At 43.5% G+C, this 24599-nt stretch overlaps 1 protein-coding gene across 1 annotated transcript in view; it reads right to left on the minus strand.

Moving 5' to 3' along the window:
• Positions 1 to 2299: 2299 nt before the first annotated feature.
• Positions 2300 to 24599, minus strand: part of LOC124799138 (zwei Ig domain protein zig-8-like) — a 177383-nt gene continuing 155083 nt past the window's right edge. Inside the window, exons 5-6 of the mRNA XM_047262675.1 lie at positions 12857 to 13067; positions 2300 to 2427 (exon numbers count right to left, since the gene is read on the minus strand). Of these exons, the coding sequence (XP_047118631.1) occupies positions 2300 to 2427; positions 12857 to 13067 (339 nt within the window). The remainder of the gene's footprint in view (positions 2428 to 12856; positions 13068 to 24599) is intronic.

Consider the following 24599-nt stretch of genomic DNA (forward strand, 5'->3'; position numbering starts at 1 on the left):
GCGGGTGTTGAGACTATAAAAAGTGCAGCCGTTGTAGTAATGAGGAAACGCAGAAATTTATCCGACGTCCAAAAGGGCATGATCATTGGCTTCCTAGCCAAAGGTGGAAGCATTCCGAAACGGCTAAGTCTGTAAACTGTTCGCGTGCCGCCGTAGCTAAAGTATATCCAGCGGGGCGAAATAGTGCTGTTAAGCCAACGGTAGCAAACCACGTGTCATGCATGACAGCAGTGAACGACGGCTGCGGACACGCGTAAGGGAGAACAACCGTTCAGCAACCGTTCAGCAACCGTTGCCGCTTTTGGGTCTTCGCAGCAAGCACCTCGTTTATGCACCCATACTGACTACTATTCATCGGCGACGGAGGCTGCAAATTGCACGCCAGAACCGGAACTGGACGTCCACTGAGAGGTGACAGTTGTACTTTTCAGATGACTCACGCTTTATGTTCCATCGCACTGATGGCCGCTGGCACGCACAGCGTGACACTTTTGAAATAAAACAACGTGCAACAGTTACTTGGGGAGAGAGCGTTTTGTTCTGGGGAATGTTTCCGTGATATGGTTATTCTGGATGGCTGGAGGTATCAACAACAATCTGCACCTATCCTTGGGGACCATGTCCAGCCCTACATTTAGTGTGTTTTTCCCTAGCACTTTCGTGTTTCAAAGAGGTTGCATCTCGATCGGGCTGTACGCGTCATGGATAGTTAACCAAGAATCACAGCGCAGTTGGTCACGGTACTCGAGTTGATATGGCTCCACATCCTTATTGATACCTTCCGGAATCTTAGAGACTCTTCCCGCACGTCACGCAGCAGCACAAGCTCAAAAATGTAGCCAACTGCTTCTGCCATTAATGTCACTGGTCAGAGTAATAAACAAGTTAGAAAATTCTAAGTTCTGTGGTGCGCATATTGATGAAACCTTCACTGGACGAACCATACAGTAGTTCTGCGAAAAGCCCGCACAGTTAGCCGTGCGGTGTAACGCACTGATTTCCGGAGCGGGAAGGCGTGCCGGTCCGCGCCACGAATCCGCCCAGCGAATTAGTGTCGAGGTCTGGTGTGCCGGCCAGCCTGTGGATGGTTTTTAAGGCGGTTTTCCAGCTGCTTCGGCGGATGTGGGCTGTTTCCCATCATTCTGCCCTAGTTACACTATGTCGACGATTGCTGTGCAAATACTGTCTCCACGGACGCGTACTCGATAATTCCTCTACCGCGCAAACATTTGGGGCTACACTCGCCTGGGGTGAGACGTTCCTGGGGGTTCCACTGGGGGCCGAACCTCTCAATAACCCTGGGCTCGGTGTTGGGCGGCGGTGGGGTGAGTGGACTGCTGTCGACTGTTATGGGGTTGTGAACCACTGAGGGCTACGGTGGGGACAAAGCCTCTCCGTCGTTTCCAGGTCCCCAGTTCAATACAATACAACACAGTGCAAGGCCTGCGAAAATCTTTACATTCGGCTAGTTTAACCATAAGCAGAATTACCAATCTGAGGATGCGGAAGTCGGTAAAGTAACATACTTACCCTATTATCACTCACTTACGCCATAATGTTCTAGGGTACCAGTTCAGTTACGCAAAAGGCTTCATTGCACTAATGAGAGCTATGAGAATCATGTGCGGAGTTAACAGAAGCACATCTAGCAGATATGTGTTTAAGCAGCTATGAATATTAACCACAGCCTCACAGTACATTTATTGACGTATATGACGAGATCTGTTGCCAACAATCAATTTGATTTTGAGCCTAACAGATATAATTACAACACTAGAAGGAAAAATTATCTGTATTGATCTATAATAGATTTAGCTTTAGCACAGAAACGGGCGAACTACCATGGAAATAAAATTTGCGACAAACGGAATAGGTTTTTTCGAAATGTAGATTAAAGATGTTTCTCTTTAAGAGTTCCTTCTGTAGCAAGGATGTATACCGGAACAGAAATATCAGTTTTTACGTAATAACTATATTTGTGTGTATTTCTGCCTATGTTTTCTGTACTTGTTATGTTGATACTTTCCATAGGACAGATTTAAGTAACCAACCACGTTACCTCTTCAGATCCTCAGTGATGTTCCGGCAGTCCAGTTGCGTATTGTGATGAGCAGGCCGCTTTGAGACGACAGCCTCTTGAGGACATTCAGGGGTCCGTGTGAGTGCCTTCATCTCTGGAAGAGCAAAACCGTATGGTACAGTAAGACACAGGGTGGCGGATGCTACGTGTAACTGACATATACCGAAACACAAAGGCCACCATGAGAAGCCGAGGACCACTTCACACCGCCGGCAGATGTCAGCAGTAGAGGCTGCAGGCGACGGCGAAGAGCGCAAGGGAGAGGACGTGCGCCCCGGCCGCGAGGTGGGGGTGCAGGCGCCGCGCCCGGGAAGCCTCCTGCCGCTGGATCGCCGCCGTGTTGTCTCCTGACGAGGGAAGAACCAGTAGCTACAGAAACGCAGTCTTTTCCCTTCAACTTAGTGTTCAGCTGGTTTAGGCGTCGCACTGGTTGACAATAAACCAAATGAAGGTGAAGGTAGTGACGAACAGCACAAATATATTTGGCGTCTATCAGTGGAGTAAGGAAGTGATTGGATGAAAGGATTCTCCTATGAGGAGGTAATATGACAACAATAACATAGGCTAAGAGGGCATTCTTTGCCACAAGAATTCTAGAACCAGTAATAGGTTTCTTTTCAGGGAGACTTTTCTGCGAGTGTACGGACGGAATACAACGTTATATGGAAGTGAATAACGGCTTGTACGATAAACAGAGAAGATGAAACTCAAAGTGTTTGAGATGCCTTACGGATGGGTGCTGAAAATTAACCAGTCTGATAAGAGAGGATCCGGCAAAGTGGCTAAGAGGGCCCGAACGTGTCCTTAAACACAACTGGACTTATGCCTTTGAGTGTGCTGGATACATTTATTTTTACATGGAGTCAGCAGTATCGGTGAGGAAAGAAACGTGTGGAAAACACTTCAGAAAGGGACAGGACCACAGTAGATGAGCTAAGGCATAAGCAGTCAACTCACGTGATAGCAAAACAAAACCTTTATAGGAGAACAAGGATTGAGATACATCTATATAAGACTTGATATTGTTACCGAGAGGTAAAGAGATCAGTACAGTCGTGGCGGGCCACACCAAATAAGTTAGAATACTGACAAATACCACTCCACGTTTCTCTGACACAGCTGTGGAATACAACACAACAGTTTATGTTATTGTTTGCAGATGTTCTATAGAAAATATTTTTCAAACACAGAAAGTTCTCGTTACTCTTATTTTTATTTTTGTTAATGATGTTGTTGTGGTCTTCTGTCCAGAGACTGGTTTGATGCACCTCTCCATGCTACTCTATCCTGTGCAAGTTTCTTCATCCCCCAGCACCTACTGCAACCTACATCCTTCGGAATCTGCTTAGTGTATCCATCGCTTGGCGTCCCTCTACGATTTTTGCCCTCCACACTGACCCCCCCCCCCCCCCCCAATACTAAATTGGTGATGCCTTGATGCCTCACAACATGTCCTACCAACCGATCCCTTCTTCTAGTCAAGTTGTGCCACAAATTTCTCTTCTCCCCAATTAAATTCAATACCTCCTCCTTAGTTATATAATCTACCTATTTCACCCTCAGCTTTCTTGTGTAGTACCACATTTTGAAAGCTTCTATTCTGTTGTTCTGCAAACTATTTAACGCGCTTGTTTCACTTCCATACATGGCTACACTCCATACAAATACATTTAGAAACGATTTTCTGACACTTAAAACTATACTAGATGTTAACAAATTTCTCTTCTTCAGAAACGCTTTCCTTGCCATTGCCAGTCTACATTCTATATCCTCTGCTTCGACCATCATCAGTTAATTTGCTCCCCAAATCGCAAAAGTCATTTACCACTTTACGTCTCTCATTTTATAATCTAATTCCCTCAGCATCACCCGACTTAATTCGACTGGACTCCACTATACTCGTTTTGCTTTTATTGATATCCATCTTACGTTTATCCTCCTTTCAAGACAATGTCCCTCCCAATCAACAGCTCTTCCACGTCCTTTGCTGCCCCTGACAGAATTGTAATGTCATCGGCGTACCTCAAAGTTCTTATTTCATCTCCACGGATTTCAATTCCTACTCCGGATATTTCTTTTGTTTCCTATACGTCTTGATCAATATACATATTGAATAACATCGGGGATAACCTACAACCCTGTCTCACTCTCTTGCCAAGCACCGCTTCCCTATCATGCCTCAGGACTCCTATATGTGCCATCTGGCTTCTGTACAAATTGTAAATAGCCTTTCGCTCCCTGTATTTTGCCCCTGCCGCCTTCTGACTTTGATAGAGAATAATCCAGTAACATTGTCAACAGCTTTCTCTAAGTCTACAAATGGTAGAAATGTAGGTTTGCCTTTCCATAATCTATCTTCTACGATAAGTCGTAGGGTCAGTATTGCTTCACGTGTTACTATATTTCCATGGAATCCAAACTGATCTTCCCCGAAGTCGTCTTCTACCAGTTTTCGCATTCGTCTGTAAAGAAATCGCGTTAGTATTTTGAAGCCGTGACTTATTAAACCGATAGTTCGTAATTTTCATATCTGTCAACACCTGCTTTCTTTGGGATACGAATTATTATGTTCTTCTGGATATCTGAGGGTATTTCACCTGTCTCACACATCTTGCTCTCCAGATGATAGAGTTTTGTCAGGGCTGATTTTCTCAAGGATGTCAGTAGTTCTAATGGAATGTTGTCTACTGCTGAGGCCTTGTTTCGACTCAGGTCTTTCAGCGCTCTGTCAAACTCTTCACGCACTATCGTATCTCCCATTTCATTTCATCTACATCCTATTCCATTTCCATACTATTGTCCCCAAGTACATCGCACTTGTATAGACCCTCCATATACTCCTTCCACCTTTCTGCTTTTCCTTTTTTGCTTAGAAATGTGTTTCCATCTGAGCTCTTTATATTCATACAAGGGGTCCTCTTTTCTCCAAAGATGTCTTTCATTTTTCTGTAGGCAATACCTACCTAACCCCTAGTTAGGTATATATCTACATCCGTATATTTGTCCTCCAGCCATCCCTGCTTAGTCATTTTGCACTTCCTGTCGATCTCATTTCTAGACGTTTGTGTTCCTCTTTGCCTGCTTCAATTACAGCGTCTTTATATTTTCTCCTTTCATCATTTAAATTCAATATACCTTCTGTTACCCAAGGATTTCTACTAGCCCTCTTCTTTATACCTACTTGATCCTCTGTTGGGTTCACTATTTCATCCCTCAAAGCAACCCATTCTTCTTCTACTGTATTTCTTTGCCCCATTCCTGTCAATCGTTCCCTAATGCTCCCCCAGAAACTCTCTACGACCTCTGGTTCTGTTTGTTTATCCAGGTCCCATCTCCTTAAATTCCCTCCTTTTTGCAGTTTCTTCAGTTTTAGTCTACAGTTCATAACCAATAGATTGTGGTCAGAGTCCATACCTGCCCCTGGAAAAGTGTTACAATTTAAAACCTGGTTGATAAATCTCTGTCTACCATTATATAATCTATCTGAAATCTTCCAGTGTCTACAGGCCTCCTCCATGTATGCATCCTTCCTTCAAGATCCGTGAACCAAGTGTTACACATGATTAAGTTATTATCTGTGCAAAATTCTACAAGGCGACTTCCTGTTTCATTTCTTACCCCCATTCCATATTCACCTACTACGTTTCCTTCTCTTCCTTTTCCTACAATCGAATTCCAGTCATCCATGACTATTAAATTTTCGTCTACCTCCACTATCTGAATCATTTATTTCATCTTATCATATATTTCAACAATCTCTTCGTCATATGCGGAGCTAATTGGCGTATAAACTTGTACTACTTTGGTAGGCTTAGGCTTTGTATCTATCGCGGCCACAATAACCCGTTCAATACGCTGTTTGTAGTACCTTGCCAGCACTCCTATTTTTTTATTCATTATTAAACCTACTCCTGCATTACCCCTACTTCATTTTGTATTTATAACCCTGTATTCACCTGACCAGAAGTCTTCTTTCTCCTGCCACAGAACTTCACTAATTCCCACTGGATATAACTTTAACGTATCCATTTCCCTTTCTATATTTTCTAACCAACGTGCCTGATTAAGGTATATGACATTCCAAGCTCCGTTCCGTAGAACGTCAGTTTTATTTCTCCTGATAACGATAATTATGACACTACAGCCTACGAGATCATTTGATGTATCTGTGCCAGGATAAAGCCTGCAATTCGAAGCAAACGCCGAGGATTGCTGTCAAAAGGTGAAAGGTTTTGTGTTGTTGCACGACAATGCCCGTCTGCTGCTCACACTGCTGAAATGCTCCAGAAACTCAAATTTTAAGTACTGGATCACCCTTCATATAGTCCCGATCTTCTTCCTTCTGAATACCACTTGTTTGGTCCACTCAAACAGGCATTAAGGGGCTGTCGATTTGCCTCGGATGAAGCAGTGAAAGAAGCGGTGCATTCTTGGCTTGCAGCTCAACCTAGGACCTTCTTTTATGAGGGCATCAGGAAACTTGTGTCGAAAAATTATGTTCTTGTGCGTTTCCTATTTGTTTACAATAAAGTTTTATAGCTACTTTGCTTATAATAATTGACTTATCTTCCTACATTAATTTTAAAAGATTATTACTATTATCAGTATTTCGTAACTCTATAATATGACTATGTAAGTATGTGACACTATAATACATGTGTGCTACATAAAATTTTTGCCAATTATATAATTACGTTATTCCTGTGTCGTGCTGTAAATCTTTAGATACAATAAGTTGATGACAATTCTAAGGTACACTGCAACTGTGGGTTATTGCCGTTAGGGAAAGTTAGAAAAATCAATACTTTTGGCTAGGATTGAGGATGTGCAGGAGAGCTGTCCTACGCTATTGTGACATCAAGACTAAGCAAGCAGGAGACCTACTTCTTTGTAAAATGTGAGAATGAACATACGAAAGTAGCGTGCCCTGTCGGGACTTTGTGAGGTGCAAACTTCTCAGAGAGCCACCAAGAGCATGACGGGTGTGGACAAATGTAAGAGGCTCCACTAACATCCTGCCTACCGTCGTACATCAGTAAAACGTCAGATGGACAGGCAACCCTGCAAATGGAGAAGCATCACGTACATGACTACCTCCCATGCAACCTGTGTCAGGACTTCGGCCGATGGTGAGAGTCATATTGTAACTGACAGATTGCAGAGCCAGGGCACTCACGAGGCTCCTCGCTGGTGTTCTACTTCCCTCCACCGAGTCATGTGCGTGGAAATAGATCCTGAAGTGTACGTCTACACACCGGCTATTTATAGCGACGTAGCTCCAATCGTCTGCATTTCTTCGCCGACGCTCTGGAACAACTCTAGTGAGAGCTAATACTGGTCCTACCACACGTCATCAGACCTCCCCAATGTCGCCTCTGAGAAGTCTCTTCAGACAGTTGCTGCCGAATAACTCTCCTTCCTTTCACTGGGGAACTTCGTTGGCTTAGTTTTAACGACACTTCATCTTATATAACTTTGGTGTTTTCCAGGCGAAGGCATGATAGATGCCTTTGATAGTTTATAATTAAGTTTCGTAAGAGGTAGTCTTTTGTTTAATTAATATCATATTGTATTGTAATAGACGTGTCTCATGCAGACTTGGAACGTATTTTTTCTCGTGCATCTCACTATGTGAGCTATAACAGTGGATAAAAGGTGTTTTTTGAGCCCAGGTGGTCGCATGTGTGTTCTTCTATTCCTTACTTCACCCAGGTCGACAGATCAGACCTTCTTGTTCCTCTGTGGTCGAACACTGTTCCATAATCCCCAGATGTGACGCAACAGATGTTTTACCTGGAAGATATACCACACGTCATGCAGGGGCTTGTAAACACGGAGATGGACCTTATGGCAGAATCTGATGGTGGATCACAATGATCTTCTCAAATGGACTCCACGGCTAAAGTCCTGTGCAGAGCTCTTGTCCTACTTCTGGCCTTTGACAGAAAAGCGGAACCCTGGCCTGCCATGGACAGAAATTAAGGCTTATGGCACCTATGGTGAAGTCTATTGTCGAGAATTCCTCCTTGTCTACAGTGGATCAGAAGTCTGCTGCCTTCTTCAGCAATTAAAGCATCACGTGCCCTCTCAAATGAGGATATTTCACTGGCAGTAGTACTTTGAGTCTTCGACTCTCAGATGCATCTCGAACTGGTGTGGGACAAATTTCATAGCTGCTGTAATCAACGGGTGCAATCGTGTTGGGATTGGATTGCGATGCTCTGAGGTCTGCCTGAGGAGTTTCGTTTTTGGTGCATAAATGACAACTGTCAACATCCATAAGCCTTGTCACTCATTAGAGACATGATTTTGGTGCATGCTCCAGAAGAAGGTATTTGGACAGACTAACTGAAACTGAAAGGCTTCACGTTGGATTCTGTCAATCATTCCAGCATTCTAGCAGTTCCTCCATGTGTCAGCATCCCTGCGCAGTGCATCTTAGGTCTATTCCACCTGGTCCTCCCACTATCCGCCAACCCAGCGGACCCCCTGTATGTGGAGTACTTCGCTCCCAGTACACTGGCATTCTAAGCCTGCCACCCTCAACAGTTGTCCTCTTACACCCATTGTTTTGTCATTCATCATAGGCACCAGTTTAGCCATGCCAGATGTGCCTCATGTGGCAAAACAAATTACAAATGTCTGCTAAACCTTCGTCAAGATTCACGTGGATTACTCTCAGGTGGACCCCTTCCCAGTAGAGCAACCTGACGTAGCAGACCTTGAGGTCCTCCACATGTATGTGGGCTACCAGTCCACAGTCAACAAGTGTGTCTGCAAGTGTTTTTCAATTGCTACCCAGTCTCCCTCCAGGTGGGCACTGGATCTATATCGCCGATCACTGTGTGGAGCACTTAACGGTCACTGACCACTCCGTTCTTCCAGATCTTTGGCCAGTACCTTCGTGGTTACTGCATTGAAGTAGTGGGTTGATCAAAGGACAGTCCAAAGCCCTCATACAACATGGTATCTCAAAATGCAAGATGTGTCTCCTTGTCGTTGATATGCCTGGAAAGACGGATTTGTGGGATTAATATCTTTGACGCTTTGGGATTAGAAGTCCACAGTGCAAAAAAAACATCAAGCCTGGCACAGACAATTCGTATTTCAAAACTCATTCATATATGTATCGTTTGGTTTCTGAGCCATCTATTACATGTGACACAGGCTTCAAATCCACATCACTCTCCTATCAATGACCATGTCCTCTTTTCTCGAGGCTCAGAACGATCCATTCACCATGCACGATTTTGAAGGCCGTTTCCAACATTCAGTGGGCAACACCATCATGCTGGTCGACCAACCAACGGCTCCCTTTGCATGTATGGTGACTTCAAGGACACCAATAATGCACAGTCCATTGTTGACTTTTACCCTGTCCCAGAGGTGGACGAAATACTTACTCGGTTGGCTGGGGTAGAACCTTTGTTGAAATTGTTAACAAGGACGCCTATTTACAGCAAGTCTCACGATATGACATTGCAAAATTTGCTGGTAATAAACATGCCCTACAGTTTGTTCTGCTACAATTGCCTGCCCTTTGGGACTGCATTCACGAAAGCCATGTTCCACAGGCATTTGGAACACCTTATGCGAGAAGTGCCAGGCATAGCAAATTATGTGGACTACATCATCATTGCAGGCCAGTTCGCCCAACACCTGGTGAATAACCTGGACGCCCCTTTTCTCATTGTACAGGTAGCAAATCCTGATTGTAACTTGGAGAAGTTGAAGCTTTTCTTTACTTAAGTCGAATATTTGGAGCATGTCGCCAGTGCTGCAGGTATCAGACTCTTTCTGCAATATATCCAGTCTATCACAGACTTGCCAAGTATGATGAGTGAGAAGTAACTTCAGTCCATATAAGCCAACTAACTTACTATGGAATTGGGACATGCACATGATCATAACTTGCAAGACCTTAACCACAAGTCGCCTCAGCCCACATGTCTGATGGATTCCAATCCATCGCTCCCTATGGTTGTCACTATGGACACATATGATTATGGATTAGGAGCTGTTCTCCCTTACGTAGGCGACGGTGTATAATGGCCTGTCACTTTTGTCTCGGAAACTTTGGCATTGGCACAGTAAAACTATGAATGAATGGAAGGACTGGCTAGATCTCTTGCTTTAAAATAATTCCACAACAAACTTTAAGGGTGCCATTTTACCCACTTCACTGACCACAAGTCACTGATGGTGTTATTCCTGTTTTATGAGAAGATCCCCTCCAAATCACCTCACTGCTTTCAACGATGGACCTTTTGTCTCACAGATTATATCTGCGAAATCCAGAGCTATTTTCTGTATCACCATGCTAACAGTGTCGGTGGGTCAATAGCCCTCTCTTGACTCTGTTCCCGATCTAACCTGCCACTTCGACACCAGTGAGTAAGAAGCCGTTGTCTCACTCTCTATCATTGCCAAACCGATGGTTCAGTGTTCAGCAGAAGACCCTATTCTTCATGTGTTTCTCCTTCTGGTCCAGTGGGACTGGCCATCTAATCGCCAGTTACTCAAGGGTGAAAAGGGCTGGACTCAGGTCGTCATTTTATAATTCCTTCAGCACTGGACCCTACACTTGCCTCACCCCTGTCATTGGGGCATCATGCCGACGAAGTACATGGAGCATCAACAGTTGTATTGGAAAGAGGTTGACGCCGATATTGCAGCTGCTGAGGGAACCTGCACATTCTGCCAAAGCAAAAAAGTGTCGCTGCTACATTGATCTCTCTCACGGCTGGAGATATGGACATCACAGTCACAGCTCCATTTGGACCGTGTGGGCTGCTTCTTTTGTCATTATTGGCTCGTCATAGTGGACGCTCAATCTAGATTCCCATACGTCTTCCGGATATCCTATACATCCTAAGCACATACAATCCCAATGTTGACTTGGATATTTACGACTGAAGGTCTGCCCGAAACAGTTGTCACATACATTGGGACTCACTTTATGTGCATCCTTTTGTGCTTCAAATAGAACTGCTTTCATGCACCAGCGCCATTTGATCCTGTTTATGATGGTCTGGCAGATCACTTTATTTGAGTGTCACAGCTGCAAGTTCCACTCATTGGACGATGCACTCTTCACCTTTCTGGCCTCCTATTGGGCAGAGCTGAAGCAGGTGCTCAGTTCATCTGAACGAATCCATGAGTTGCCACGGTGATCACATTTCTTGCTTCTACGCTCACACCAGCCACACGTGAGCCTTCTGCGGAGCGTGTTTTCTTCCAGAAAGAAATTCTTTGAAGGTGGTTCCACAGAGAGCGCTAAAGCTGAAAATTTGAAAGCGATCCATACCCCCACTTTCGAGGCTTCCCCATTGCATGCATATTTCGCACGATGGTAGAATGATTACAGTTGATTACATATGACAGTTATCCAGTTCACTGGCATGGATCATTGTGCATTAATGCTTTTGACCGATCTTCATCGAACCCTAAAGGTCTTCCTGAACATGAAGAGTCACTAAAACAATATTCTTGCAGTGCTCTGTCCAATGGCATTATTCCTACAGACGGGTGCAAATGTTACTGGTGCATTCACCGGCAGCCACCTCTCTATGCAACTCAAAAATATTCCGATTTCTCCACTTAGCACTCCATTTTCTACCGTCCACATCTCCACTCACTGTTTTATAATGACAGAATGTTAACTCAAATAGGAACAGTGAACTACAAATGAAGAATGACAATTGATAAATAAACACATGGCAATCTGATTACTAACATTAAAAACAAAAATGCTCTGAACGTGTACACCAACCTAACAGAAGTGTTTAAATGCATTCCTTTTTAATTCCAAAGTTCGCATAGACGATAGTATTGACGATGGAGGGGGTAGCGGGGTGGGTGGGTCGAGGGGGGGGGGTGTTACTAGTAACTGTTTTGAAGCACAGGACCAGTACCTTGGCAGAGGCATAAAAGCACCAGTACAACTGAATTTCCTACATGCACTTCTGTACTGACAGATGTGGACAAAATCAGGATATACGGATGCTACGTAGTCGAATTATGTCGGGTGATGCTCAGGGAACTAGATTAGGAAATGAGACACTTAAAGTAGTAAAGGAGTTTTGCTATTTGGGGAGCAAAACAACTGACGATGGTCGAAGTAGAGAGGATATAAAATGTTGACTGGCAATGGCAAGGAAAGCGTTTCTGAAGAAGAGAAATTTGTTAAATCGAGTTTAGATTTAAGTGTCAGGAAGTCGTTTGTGAAAGTATATGTGTTTAGTGTAGCCATGTATGGAAGTGAAACGTGGACGATAAACAGTTTGGACAAGAAGAGAATAGAAGCTTTCGAAATGTGGTGCTACAGAAGAATGATGAAGATTATTTGGGTAGACGACATAAATAATGAGGCGGTATGGAATAGAATTGGGGAGGAGTTTGTGGCACAACTTAAGTAGAAAAAGGGGGCGGTATGGAATAGAATTGGGGAGGAGTTTGTGGCACAACCTAAGTAGAAAAAGGGGGCTTGGTAGGACATGTTCTGAGGCATCAAGGGATCACCAATTTAGTATTGGAGGGCAGAGTGTAGGGTAAAAATGGTAGAGGGAGACCAAGAGATGAATACACTAAACAGATTAAGAACGATGTAGGTTGCAACAGGTAATGGGAGATGAATAAGCTTGTAGAGGATAGGGCAGCATGGAGAGCTCCATCAAACCAGTCTCTTGACTGGAGACCACCACAACAACATTTTGGGTTAGTAAGCCAGACAAGAGAAGAACGTGGACAGCAGAGTGGGGTTTTGGGTGTGCTCACCTTCCGAGACGTAGACGCTGATGGTGTCGGGCTCGGTGCCGGGCGCGCCGCAGGTGTAGTTGCCGGCGTCGGCGCGGGCGGCGCGCGCCACCACCAGGCGGGAGTGCGTGCGCGGCCCCGGCTCCGTACTGAGCGCGACGCCGCGCGCGCCGTCCCTGGAGAGGGGGCGGCCGTTGTGCGACCACACCACCTGCTGCGGCGGCGTCTGGCTCTGGCGGCAGGTGGCAAGCGGCGCGGCGCAGGGCGCAATCAAACTCTCTGCAACTGGGCTGCTGCGAGGCGGTGGGTGCGTGGGAGAGGTCGCAAAGCTTGGGGAGCGGTAGGCTGTCGGAGAAGGGTGTCTGCGTGCCGGGGAACAGGGAGACAATCCTTCAACCTTCCCTCTCTTGGCTCCGAACCTTCGTTCTGATAGACTATTGTCAAAATATTACCTCACCCACCCACTTCCTGGTCAGTCTTGTTGTGATTCGTTGCTCGCTATTTGTAGTCTCCCATTTCCTTTTATTTCATTAATTTTGGCTATAGCGAGAGTAAGTAAATGATCTTCATGAAACTTGGCGGGTGCGTGGCAGAGGCAAAATATTGCAGTACATTTCTTGCGTCCGGTATTACTGCATCATCATCATCATCATCATCATTATCATTTAAGATTGATTATGCCTTTTAGCGTTCAGTCTGGGGCATAGTCCCCCTTATAAAATTCCTTCATGATCCACTATTCAGTGCTAACATTGGCGCCAATTCTGATGTTATGCCTATTACTTCAAAATCATTCTTAACCGAATCCAGGTACCTTCTCCTACGTCTACCCCGACTCAGACTACCCTCTACAGCTGAAACCATGAGTCTCTTGGGTAACCTTGCTTCTCCCATGCGTGTAACATGACCCCACCATCTAAGCCTGTCTGCCCTGACTGCTACATCTACAGGGTGTTGCAAAAAGGTACTGCCAAACTTTCAGGAAACATTCCTCACACACAAAGAAAGAAAATACGATATGTGGACATGTGTCCGGAAACGCTTACTTTCCATGTTAGAGCTCATTTTATTACTTCTCTTCAAATCACATTCATCATAGAATGGAAACACACACCAACAGAACGTACCAGCGTGACTTCAAACACTTTGTTACAGGATTTGTTCAAGATGTCCTCCGTTAGCGAGGATACATGCATCCACACTCCGTCGCATGAAATCCCTGATGCGCTGATGCAGCCCTGGAGAATGGCGTATTGTATCACATCCGTCCACAATACGAGCAGGAAGAGTCTCTACATTTGGTACCGGTGTTGCGTAGACAAGAGCTTTCAAATGCCACCATAAACGAAAGTCAAGAGGATTGAGGTCAAGAGAGCGTGGAGGCCATGGAATTGGTCCGCCTCTACCAATCCATCGGTCACCGAATCTGTTGCTGAGAAGCCTACGAACACTTCGACTGAAATGTGCAGGAGCTCCATCGTGCATGAACCACATGTTGTGTCGTACTTGTAAAAGCACATATTCTAGCAGCACAGGTAGAGTATCCCGTATGAAATCATGATAACGTGCTCCTTTGAGCGTAGGTGGAAGAACATGGGGCCCAATCAAGACATCACCAACAATGCCTGCACAAACGTTCACAGAAAATCTGTGTTGATGACGTGATTGCACAATTGCGTGCGGATTCTCGTCAGCCCACACATGTTGATTGTGAAAATTTACAATTTCATCTCGTTGGAAGGAAGCCTCATCCGTAAAGAGAACATTTGCACTGAAATGAGGATTGACACATTTTTGGATGAACCATTCGCAGAAGTGTACCCGTGGAGGCCAATCAGCTGCTGATAGTGCCTGCACACGCTGTACATGTCACGGAAGCAACTGGTTCTCCCGTACCACTCTCCATACAGTGACGTGGTCAACGTTACCTTGTATAGCAGCAACTTTTATGACGCTGACATTAGGGTTATCGTCAACAGCACGAAGAATTGCCTCGTCCATTGTAGGTGTCCTCGTCGTTCTAGGTCTTCCCCAGTCGCGAGTCATAGGCTGGAATGTTCTGTGCTCCCTAAGACGCCGATCAATTGCTTCGAACGTCTTCCTGTCGGGACACCTTCGTTCTGGAAATCTGTCTCGATACAAACGTACCGCGCCACGGCTATTGCCCGTGCTAATCCATACATCAAATGGGCATCTGCCAACTCCGCATTTGTAAACATTGTACTGACTGCAAAACCACCTTCGTGATGAACACTAACCTGTTGATGCTGCGTACTGATGTTCTTGGTGCTAGTACTGTAGAGCAATGAGTCGCATGTCAACACAAGCACCGAAGTCAACATTACCTACCTTCAATTGAGCCAACTGGTGGTGAATCGAGGAATTACAGTACATACTGACGAAACTAAAATGAGCTCTAACATGGATATTAAGCGTTTCCGGACACGTGTCCAGATAACATCTTTTCTTTATTTGTGTGTGAGGAATGTTTCCTGAAAGTTTGGCCGTACCTTTTTGTAACACCCTGTATAGAGTTTATTCCCAGTTTATCTTTGATTTCCTCGTTGTGGACACCCTCCTGCCATTGTTCCCATCTACTAGTACCTGCAATCATCCTAGCTACTTTCATATCCGTGACCTCAACCTTATTGATAAGGTAACCTCAATCCACCCAGCTTTCGCTCCCATACGACAAAGATGGTCGAAAGACTGAACGTAGCACTGATAACTTAGTCTTGGTACTGACATCCTTCTTGCAGAAGACAGTAGACCGTAGCTGAGCGCTCATTGCATTAACTTTGCTACACCTCGCTTCCAGTTCTTTCACTATGTTGCCATCCTGTGACAATATGCATCCTAAGTTCTTGAAACCGTCCACCTGTTCTAACTTTGTTCCTCCTGGCCCTCAGTCTTTCCCACTGACATTACTTTCGTTTTGGAGATGCTAATCTTCATACCATAGTCCTTACATTTCTGATCTGGCTCTGAGATAGTACTTTGCAACTTTCAATCGAATCTGCCGTCACAACTAAGTCATTCGCATATGCGAGACTGCTTATTTTGTGTTGACGTGTCTTAATCTCACTCAGCCAGTCTACTGTTTTCCACATATGATCCATAAATAATATGAACCACAGTGAAGACACGTTGCGGCCTTGTCTTACCCCTGAGACTATTCTGAACCATGATCTCGATTTACCGTCAACTCTAACTGCTGCCTGACTATCTATGTAAAGACCATTAATTGTTTGCAAAAGTTTGCCTCCTATTCCATATTCTCGATGACAGACAATAACTTCCTCCTAGGAACCCGGTCATATGTCTTTTCCACATCTCTAAAGCATAGATGCAATTCCCTGTACCACTCGTAACACTACTCCATTATTTGCCGTAAGCTAAAGATGTGGTCCTGACAACCTCTTTCACTTTTGAGGGATAAAACGAAGACTGAAAGCGAATTTGCACTAATAGATTAAGAGGTAATATCTTCTAAACAATGATATTTAAAAATGTGTCTCATTTGACGTTGATGTGTAATTAAATATATTGAAAACCCTATTATCAGCGTTTGTATCCATGTGAAATTTTGCACACTACCACCAAAAGCTGTAAACTTAAGTCGCAATATAAATTAAAGATGCTTTTATAGCACAAACATCCAGGTGTAATAAAGTTTGTTTCTGAAACACCATTTTTGGAAAGTAACTGTAGACAATATGCTGTAGGAGTATTTTCTATAAACCTAATTGAAATATTGTTATTGTGTTTATTTATTTCACTTACAGGGCTATTACAAATGATTGAAGAGATTTCATAAGTTCACTGTAGCTCCATTCATTGACTTATGCTCACGACACACTACAGATACGTAGAAAAACTCATAAACTTTTGTTCGGCTGAAGCCGCACTTCAGGTTTCTGCCGCAAGAGCGCTCGAGAGCGCAGTGAAACAAAATGGCGACAGGAGCCGAGAAAGCGTACGTCGTGCTTGAAATGCACTCACATCAGTCAGTCATAACAGTGCAACGACACTTCAGGAAGAAGTTCAACAAAGATCCACCAACTGCTAACTCCATTCGGCGATGGTATGCGCAGTTTAAGGCTTCTGGATGCCTCTGTAAGGGGAAATCAACGGGTCGGCCTGCAGTGAGCGAAGAAACGATTGAACGCGTGCGGGCAAGTTTCACGCTTAGCCCGCGGAAGTCGACGAATAAAGCAAGCAGGGAGCTACACGTACCACAGCCGACGGTTTGGAAAATCTTACGGAAGAGGCTAAAGCAGAAGCCTTACCGTTTACAATTGCTACAAGCCCTGACACCCGATGACAAAGTCAAACGCTTTGAATTTTCGGCGCGGTTGCAACAGCTCGTGGAAGAGGATGCGATCAGTGTGAAACTTGTTTTCAGTGATGAAGCAACATTTTTTCTTAATGGTGAAGTGAACAGACACAATGTGCGAATCTGAGCGGCAGAGAATCCTCACGCATTCGTGCAGCAAATTCGCAATTCACCAAATGTGAATGTGTTTTGTGCAATCTCACGGTTTATAGTTTACGGCCCCTTTTTCTTCTGCGAAAAAAACGTTACAGAACACGTGTATGTGGACATGCTGGAAAACTGGCTCATGCCACAACTGGAGACCGACAGCGCCGACTTCATCTTTCAGCAGGATGGTGCTCCACTGCACTTCCATCATGATGTTCGGCATTTCTTAAACAGGAGATTGGAAAACCGATGGATCGGTCGTGGTGGAGATCATGATGAGCAATTCACGTCATGGCCTCCACGCTCTCCCGACTTAGCCCCATGCGATTTCTTTCTGTGGGGTTATGTGAAAGATTCAGTGTTTAAACCTCCTCTACCAAGAAACGTGCCAGAACTGCGAGCTCGCATCAACGATGCTTTCGAACTCATTGATGGGGACATGTTGCGCCGAGTGTGGGAGGAACTTGATTATCGGCTTTATGTCTGCCGAATCACTAAAGGGGCACATATCGAACATTTGTGAATGCCTAAAAAACCTTCTTGAGTTTTTGTATGTGTGTGCACAGCATTGTGAAAATATCTCAAATAATAAAGTTATTGTAGAGCTGTGAAATCGCTTCAATCATTTGTAATAACCCTGTATATTTTTTATGTTTTAATTGTAATTCTTTGAAATTGATATTTTCTTTCTTTTCTAATGTATTCAAAATAATGCGTGACTCATTATTACGATACAAACTCATTTTCGTAATGATAATCAGTAAAGATATGTTTGAAAAATAACTTTGCTTTTTACACCCGGTTTCGTATAAGGTGTGTTTAAGTCAGTGGTAAATCTTGGAGAAGAGCATTGATTACGTTATAGTAACTGCAGCTCTATTCTATTTTTGCTCTAGTGGAGGCTGACGTCATAAACAATCGGAACCTAAGCTGGAAATCTTCTCTAAAGTTCTTCCAGCACAGAAAGCCATATGCATCCCTCGGTTCAACTTTTGCCGTTGAGTCATTTGGGATGAATAAATAAGTTTTTTGTCTCCAGGTACGATTCTGTAAACGATCCTTTCGGTTTTAAACCTATTTTAGGTGGGTGGTCAATGGAAAAAAAAGAAAACAGACTCAGCGTAGAACTCAAAGTCTCGATGGTACAAGAACAGCTGTGCAATATGTACTACTTTCGAAGTTGGAAGAAGTATGTGGGAAAATTTTCAGATCTACGAGAGGCCATCAATATGTTATAAAGCACTACGTCTTCAGGCCACGAGTGGCCTACAGGGACCATCCGACCGCCATGTCATCCTCTGAGGAGGATGGAGTTAGGAGGGGCGTGGGGTCAGCACACCGCTCTCCTGGCAGTTGTGATGGTATTCTTGACCCAAGCAGCTACTATTCGGTCGAGTAGCTCCTCAATTGGCATTACGAGGCTGAGTGCACCCCGAAAAATGGCAACAGTGCATGGCGGCTGGATGGTCACCCATCCAAGTGCCGGCCACGCCCAACAGCGCTTAACTTCGGGGATTTCACAGGAACCGGTGTATCCCCTGCGGCAAGGCCGTTGCCGACCAATATGTTATGCATCACATTTTTAGTTTGGATAGAAAACAAATATTGTGGGACAACTTGGTTATTCCCGCTTCAGCCCCTATAGTTCTGAAGTTCGGACAGCTATCAGCGCTATACGCCAAGCAGAAAGCTGTTACTGAGTTGATGTTGGTGAGAGAGTCATAGATATTCAAAGGCGCTTTCAGAATAGGTTGAGGGGGCTGAAGGGTGGTGAAGAATGGAAACTGGCAGTTGGCAAGAAGGCAGCTAGGAAGATAACGTATTCAGACTGTTATACTTTGCGTACATGCAATAGATTAGAGCAACTGCCAGAGTTGAGTAGAGAGGAGCCTCGTGTAGCTGTAGATATTGGGAACATGCAGCAGTCCTCAGCAGTTAGGAAGCCTAAGTCAGTAGCAAATTCTAACAGAAAGAAGAAGGTTCATGATGTAGGTAGTGACCTGTTAAAGGTAGCTACTCATACTGGAGGCACTAATGTGCATTTCATCCGTCTGTTTCAGCGTCATGATCGGCCTCATCTTAATGCGGCTGTTAGGCGCGTTAACTGTGGACTGGGGAGGGCGCTGATGGCAGAGGGTTTGGGTCACATCTCAGTGGTTCCAGTTGGAACCATCACTACATCGGGGTTCACTAGGCATGGCCTGAACCCCAGTTGGTTTGGGTATGGGGGCTGGCAAAGCTTACAGGTGACAGCGTAGTGGGTGGAGGTAGTGGGATCACTCATGCAAAAATTCCTGTAGTAGTTGGTGTTAGATGAGCACCTTTCTTTAGATTGCAGTCAGCTGATAGGTATACCTGCTTATGGGAAGGCCCTCTAACTAAGGGCTCACCTTCAGATGATGTAATGTTTGCAAGCAGAGAAGGAATTTGAATACTCCATCAAAATATAAGAGGTATCAGAGATAAAGTTAGTTAACTACTTATAGATATTGAATTAGAAATTATTGGTATATAAGAGCACAACTTAAGGAATTTGAAAATTCAATGGCTTCCTTTACTGGCAAACAGATTAGCTGGCTGTTTGTCAGGGAGTTCCTTGTTTGGTAGGGGAGTGGCTATGTACGGAACAACAGTATTCTATTTGAGTACGTAGACGTATCACGGCACTGAACAGATATCTGAGTGTTGTGCGGGGTCAGTTGAATTTCGTGAAACTAAACTTCTAATTGTGCTGTTTATAGGTCCCATAACTCTAACTTCAGAGCATTTCTGCTAATGCTAGAGAGGGTTCTCCATTCGCGTTGTAGGAAGTACCAGAAATTAGATACATGTAGCCACTTCAATATAAAGTTCGTTTATGATGGCGCTAGAAAAAGGATGTTGGTAGCCGAGTGGTCTAAGGCGCTGCAGTCATGGACTGTGCAGATAGTCCTAGTGGAGGTTCGAGTCCTCCCTTGGGCATGGGTGTGTGTGTTTGTCCTTAGGATAATTTAGGTTAAATAGTGTGTAAGCTTTGGGACTGATGACCTTAGAAGTTAAGTCCCATAAGGTTTCACACATATTTGAACAATTTCTTTTTTATGTTGGTAGATCTCATTAATTCATATGATCTGATGCAGGCTATTTTTTTCCAACTAGGGTGCAAGAGAATAGTAACACAATCATAGACAATATTTTTATTCATTCTTAATTACTAGATGGGCATTCTGTTAGTAAAAGGGTGAATGGCGTTTCAGACCAAGATGCACAAATTTTGACACTGAAAGGCTTCTGTACTCAGACAAATGTCACATGTAATTACAAACTAAGTAGCAAAGTGAATCCAACCAATGGCAATAGAGAGTTTTTTAAACCCTGTCAAGGAACAAGAGTGGCAGGATGTTTATCGTACCGATAACATAAATGGTAAATATAATGCTTTCCTTAATATATTTCTCATGCTCTTTGAGAGTTCCCTTCCATTGGAACGTTCAAAACGAGGTCCTAGCAGTAATATACATCCCTGGTGACTGGCTGGTGGGATATGTATATCATGTAGAACCAGGTGGAAACTATATCAAAATGTTAGAAGTAGTTACAATCAAGCGACATTAGTCCATTACAAACAGTATTGTAAGGTGCTTAAAAATGTTATTAAGAAGGCAGAGAGTATGTGGTGTGCAAATAGAATAGCTAATTCACATTATAAAATTAAAACCATGTGGTCAGTTGTGAAGGAAGTGTCTGGTCAGCAGCACAAGGGCGACAATATAAAGTCAGTTTTCAGTAAAAATATTTTTCTTACTGATAAATCTGATATATGTACAGTATTTAACAACCACTGCCGGTTAATTAAAAATATTTCGTTTCTAGAGGGAATCATAACTTTCTTCGCAAATGCTTTTCCGAGACTGATGTCTGAAATACTACTCTGTGATACAGACAAGAGGGAGATTGAGTCAATCAGATCACTGAAGACTAAGGACTCTCATGGTTAAGAAGGAGTGTCTAGCAGAATATTAACGTACAGTGTTGCAAATGTTATCCATGTATTTAGAAATATTTGTACTTTTTCCTTTAGGAATGGTCAGTTTAATGAACGATTAAAGTACTCAGTAGTAAAGCCGCTTTATAAAAATGGAGAAAGGGGTAATGTAGATAATTTTAAACCTCTTTGTATGCCAGCAGTGTTTGCTAAAGTTATTGAAAAGGTCGTGTGTGTGTAAGGATAATTGATTATTTTATGCCACACGGTATTCTATCAAATGTACGGTTCAGCTTTAGAAGTCGTTTAACAACTGAAAATGCTATATTCTCTTTTCTCTGTGTCTAGATTTAACTAAGGCATTTGATTATGTTGATTACAAAATATTGCTCCAGAAGTTGGACCATTACGGAATAAGTGGAGTAGCTCACAATTGGTTCAGCTCTTACTTTAGAAACAGACAGCAAATTGTCACTATTCACAATGTTGGGAACGGCTGTGATGTGGGGTCTGAGTGGGGTATGGTCCAGTGAGTGTTCACCAGGGATCACTGTGTGGGGCTACTGCTGTTCCTTAATTATATAAAGTATATGCCCTCTAGTATTGCGGGTAGCTGTAAGATGTTTCTGTTTGCTTAGTAGTAAAGGATGTTGTGTGTAACACTGGCTCGGATTCAAATAGTGCAGTTCATGACCTAAGTTTATGGCTTGTAGAAAATACACTAACGCTAAATCACAATAAGACACAGTTTTTACAGTTTCTAACACACAATTGAACAAAATGTAGTTTTAATTTCACAGAATGGGCATATGGTTAGTGAAACTAAAAAGAGTTGAAATTTCTAGTTATTCAAATAGATATAAAGCTGTCGTGGAATGCCCTCGTTCAGGATCTTGTACAAAGGCTTAATGCTGCCATTTTTACTATTCGAACGGTATCTGAAGTAAGTGGTCATTCGACACGAAAATTAGTCGACTTAGTGTATTTTTATTCACTTGTGCCGTATTGTATTATATTTTGGGTAACTCTTCCCATTCTTAAAGGATATTTTTGGCTCAGAAACGGGCGGTCCGGGCAATAAGTTTTGTAAATTTAAAAAACTCTTGTCAACACCTGTTCAGAAGTCTGCGTATTTTGACATTGGCCTCTCTCTCTCTCTCTCTCTCTCTCTCTCTCTCTCTCTCTCACACACACACACATTATATATTCCTTACTGTCATTTCTTGTTAACAATATCAGTTTATTCCCAAGTATAAGCAATTTTCACTCAGTTAATACTCGGCAGAAATCAAACCATCATTTGGATAGCACTTCCTTAATTCTTATGCAGAAAGGTGTGCAGTATACTGCTGCATCCATTTTCAACAAGCTACCGCTGGAATTCAAAAATCTTAGCAATACTCCAAGCGCTTTCAAATCCAATCTGAAGTGTTTCCTTATGGGTCACTCCATCTATTCTGTCGAGGAGTTCTTTGAAATATTATGCTGAGTCTTGTTGTATTGTTGCTTGCGTTTATTTAAAGTTACGGACTGACTTTCTGCGGGTTCACAAACATTTATTTTTCTCTGTTATTACTTTCATGTTGTAATTTCATGTGCTGACACGTTCCATGTCCTTGATGATTTGCTCCTTAATTTGGTCCTATAGAACTTGACTTGTAAATAAATAAAGAAATAAATGTCTACAAGGGAGTGGATGTTAAAAAAAGGACCCGGTGAGTATTTGAGTGAGTTATATGTCGTTATAAGAACAAGGTCTCGCAATGCCTTTCCTGTCTTCCGCGTGTCAGCTGACCGCACATATCTGAGACTCCTGCAATGTTTCAACGTGTTGAGACTCTCACTCAGACAACTCACTGAATAACCTGACATCTTGTCTCTGTTGATGCACTGTGGACGTAGGACAGGGCTGGTCTATTATTTAATAAATGAATTAGCCGAATAGCCGTGAGAATTCAGAAGTTATTTTAATTCGTTTTCGTTACCAGTTTCGGCAATTTAATATGCCCTATACAGGCCTCATGTGCACCCCTCAAAAATTAGGTATATTTGGATACTGGTGTCATCTGTTTCTGGGTGTCGTGAACTCTCATATATTTCCCTCGTAGACTTGACTGCAGCTCAAACTGCACTCGAGTCTTAGAAGGAAGCACTTGAGAATTCACGACATGCAGAAATATATGGTCGAAGTATAATAATATCTACAATTTTTGGGAGCTGCACATGGGGCCTGATGATGGCATATTGAATTGATGAAATTGGTATCGAAAACTAAATTAAATAATATCTCAAAATGCGCAGCTATTTGGCGGATTTCCGTGCTAAATATTGGAAGTCTTCGTTGGTAGCGCTGACACAATCATCCAGCAGGTGTGATATTCAAAGGTTTTGGCTTGGTGGGTTCCTAAAGGCCTAATAGAAGACCGTAAGAGCAACGAAGGAACATATGTGCGGAACTCCTTCTGCGTTAAGAGGCTAATCGCCACAATTGTTGTTGAACATGGTCACAGACAATGAAACATGGGTTCATCAAATCAAACTGGAAACAAAGGGGCAATCCATGGGGTGGCGCCACACCAACTATCCTCCGAAGAAAAAGTTAAAAGCCCCACTCTCAGCCGGTAAATTCCTGGCGACATTCTTCTGGGACACTGAAGCGGTTATTCCGTCTGATGTTGTCCCTCATTGTGCATGTCTCAGATCTGGAGTATATTGTGCTGGCCTCAGGAAACTCAAGAAACGACTTGAAAGTGTTCGTCGCCACAAAAATGCAAGTGAACTTCGTCATACCAAGGCTAAACCTCACACAAGTCTGTGCACCCGAGAGGTGGTCTCAAAATTGCACCGGACTGTTCTTCCTCATAGAACCTACAGTCGGGATCTCCCACTTTCCAGCTGTCATCTGATTGGCCCAATGAACGATGCACTTTGCGGGAAGCAGTAGCAGATAATGACGATGTTATTGATGCAGTAAGATGTTGGCTCCGACGTCGACCAGTAGAGTGATACGGTGGGGGTATACAGGCCATCCCAATAAGTTGAGGTAAGGTCATCGCATTGAATGGAGGTAATGTTGAAAAATAGGACTATGTAGCCAAAAGAGGCGGATATATTGCGATGTATTGGAATCATGATCAAAACCAACCTGCTTTCTGAAATGAAAGCCCCTTGCAGTTCTGCTAATGATTATGATGTCAACCTCCATTTGAGAAACAATATAATCAAGTTCCAGTCACTAGTACACAATCATTCTCTTCATTAAAACATACCAGAATCCGATACCTGCACAGTGCATGCACGCATTCAACATTCTATCA

Source organism: Schistocerca piceifrons, chromosome 5 (assembly GCF_021461385.2).
Source record: "Schistocerca piceifrons isolate TAMUIC-IGC-003096 chromosome 5, iqSchPice1.1, whole genome shotgun sequence".
NCBI lineage: Eukaryota > Metazoa > Arthropoda > Insecta > Orthoptera > Acrididae > Schistocerca > Schistocerca piceifrons.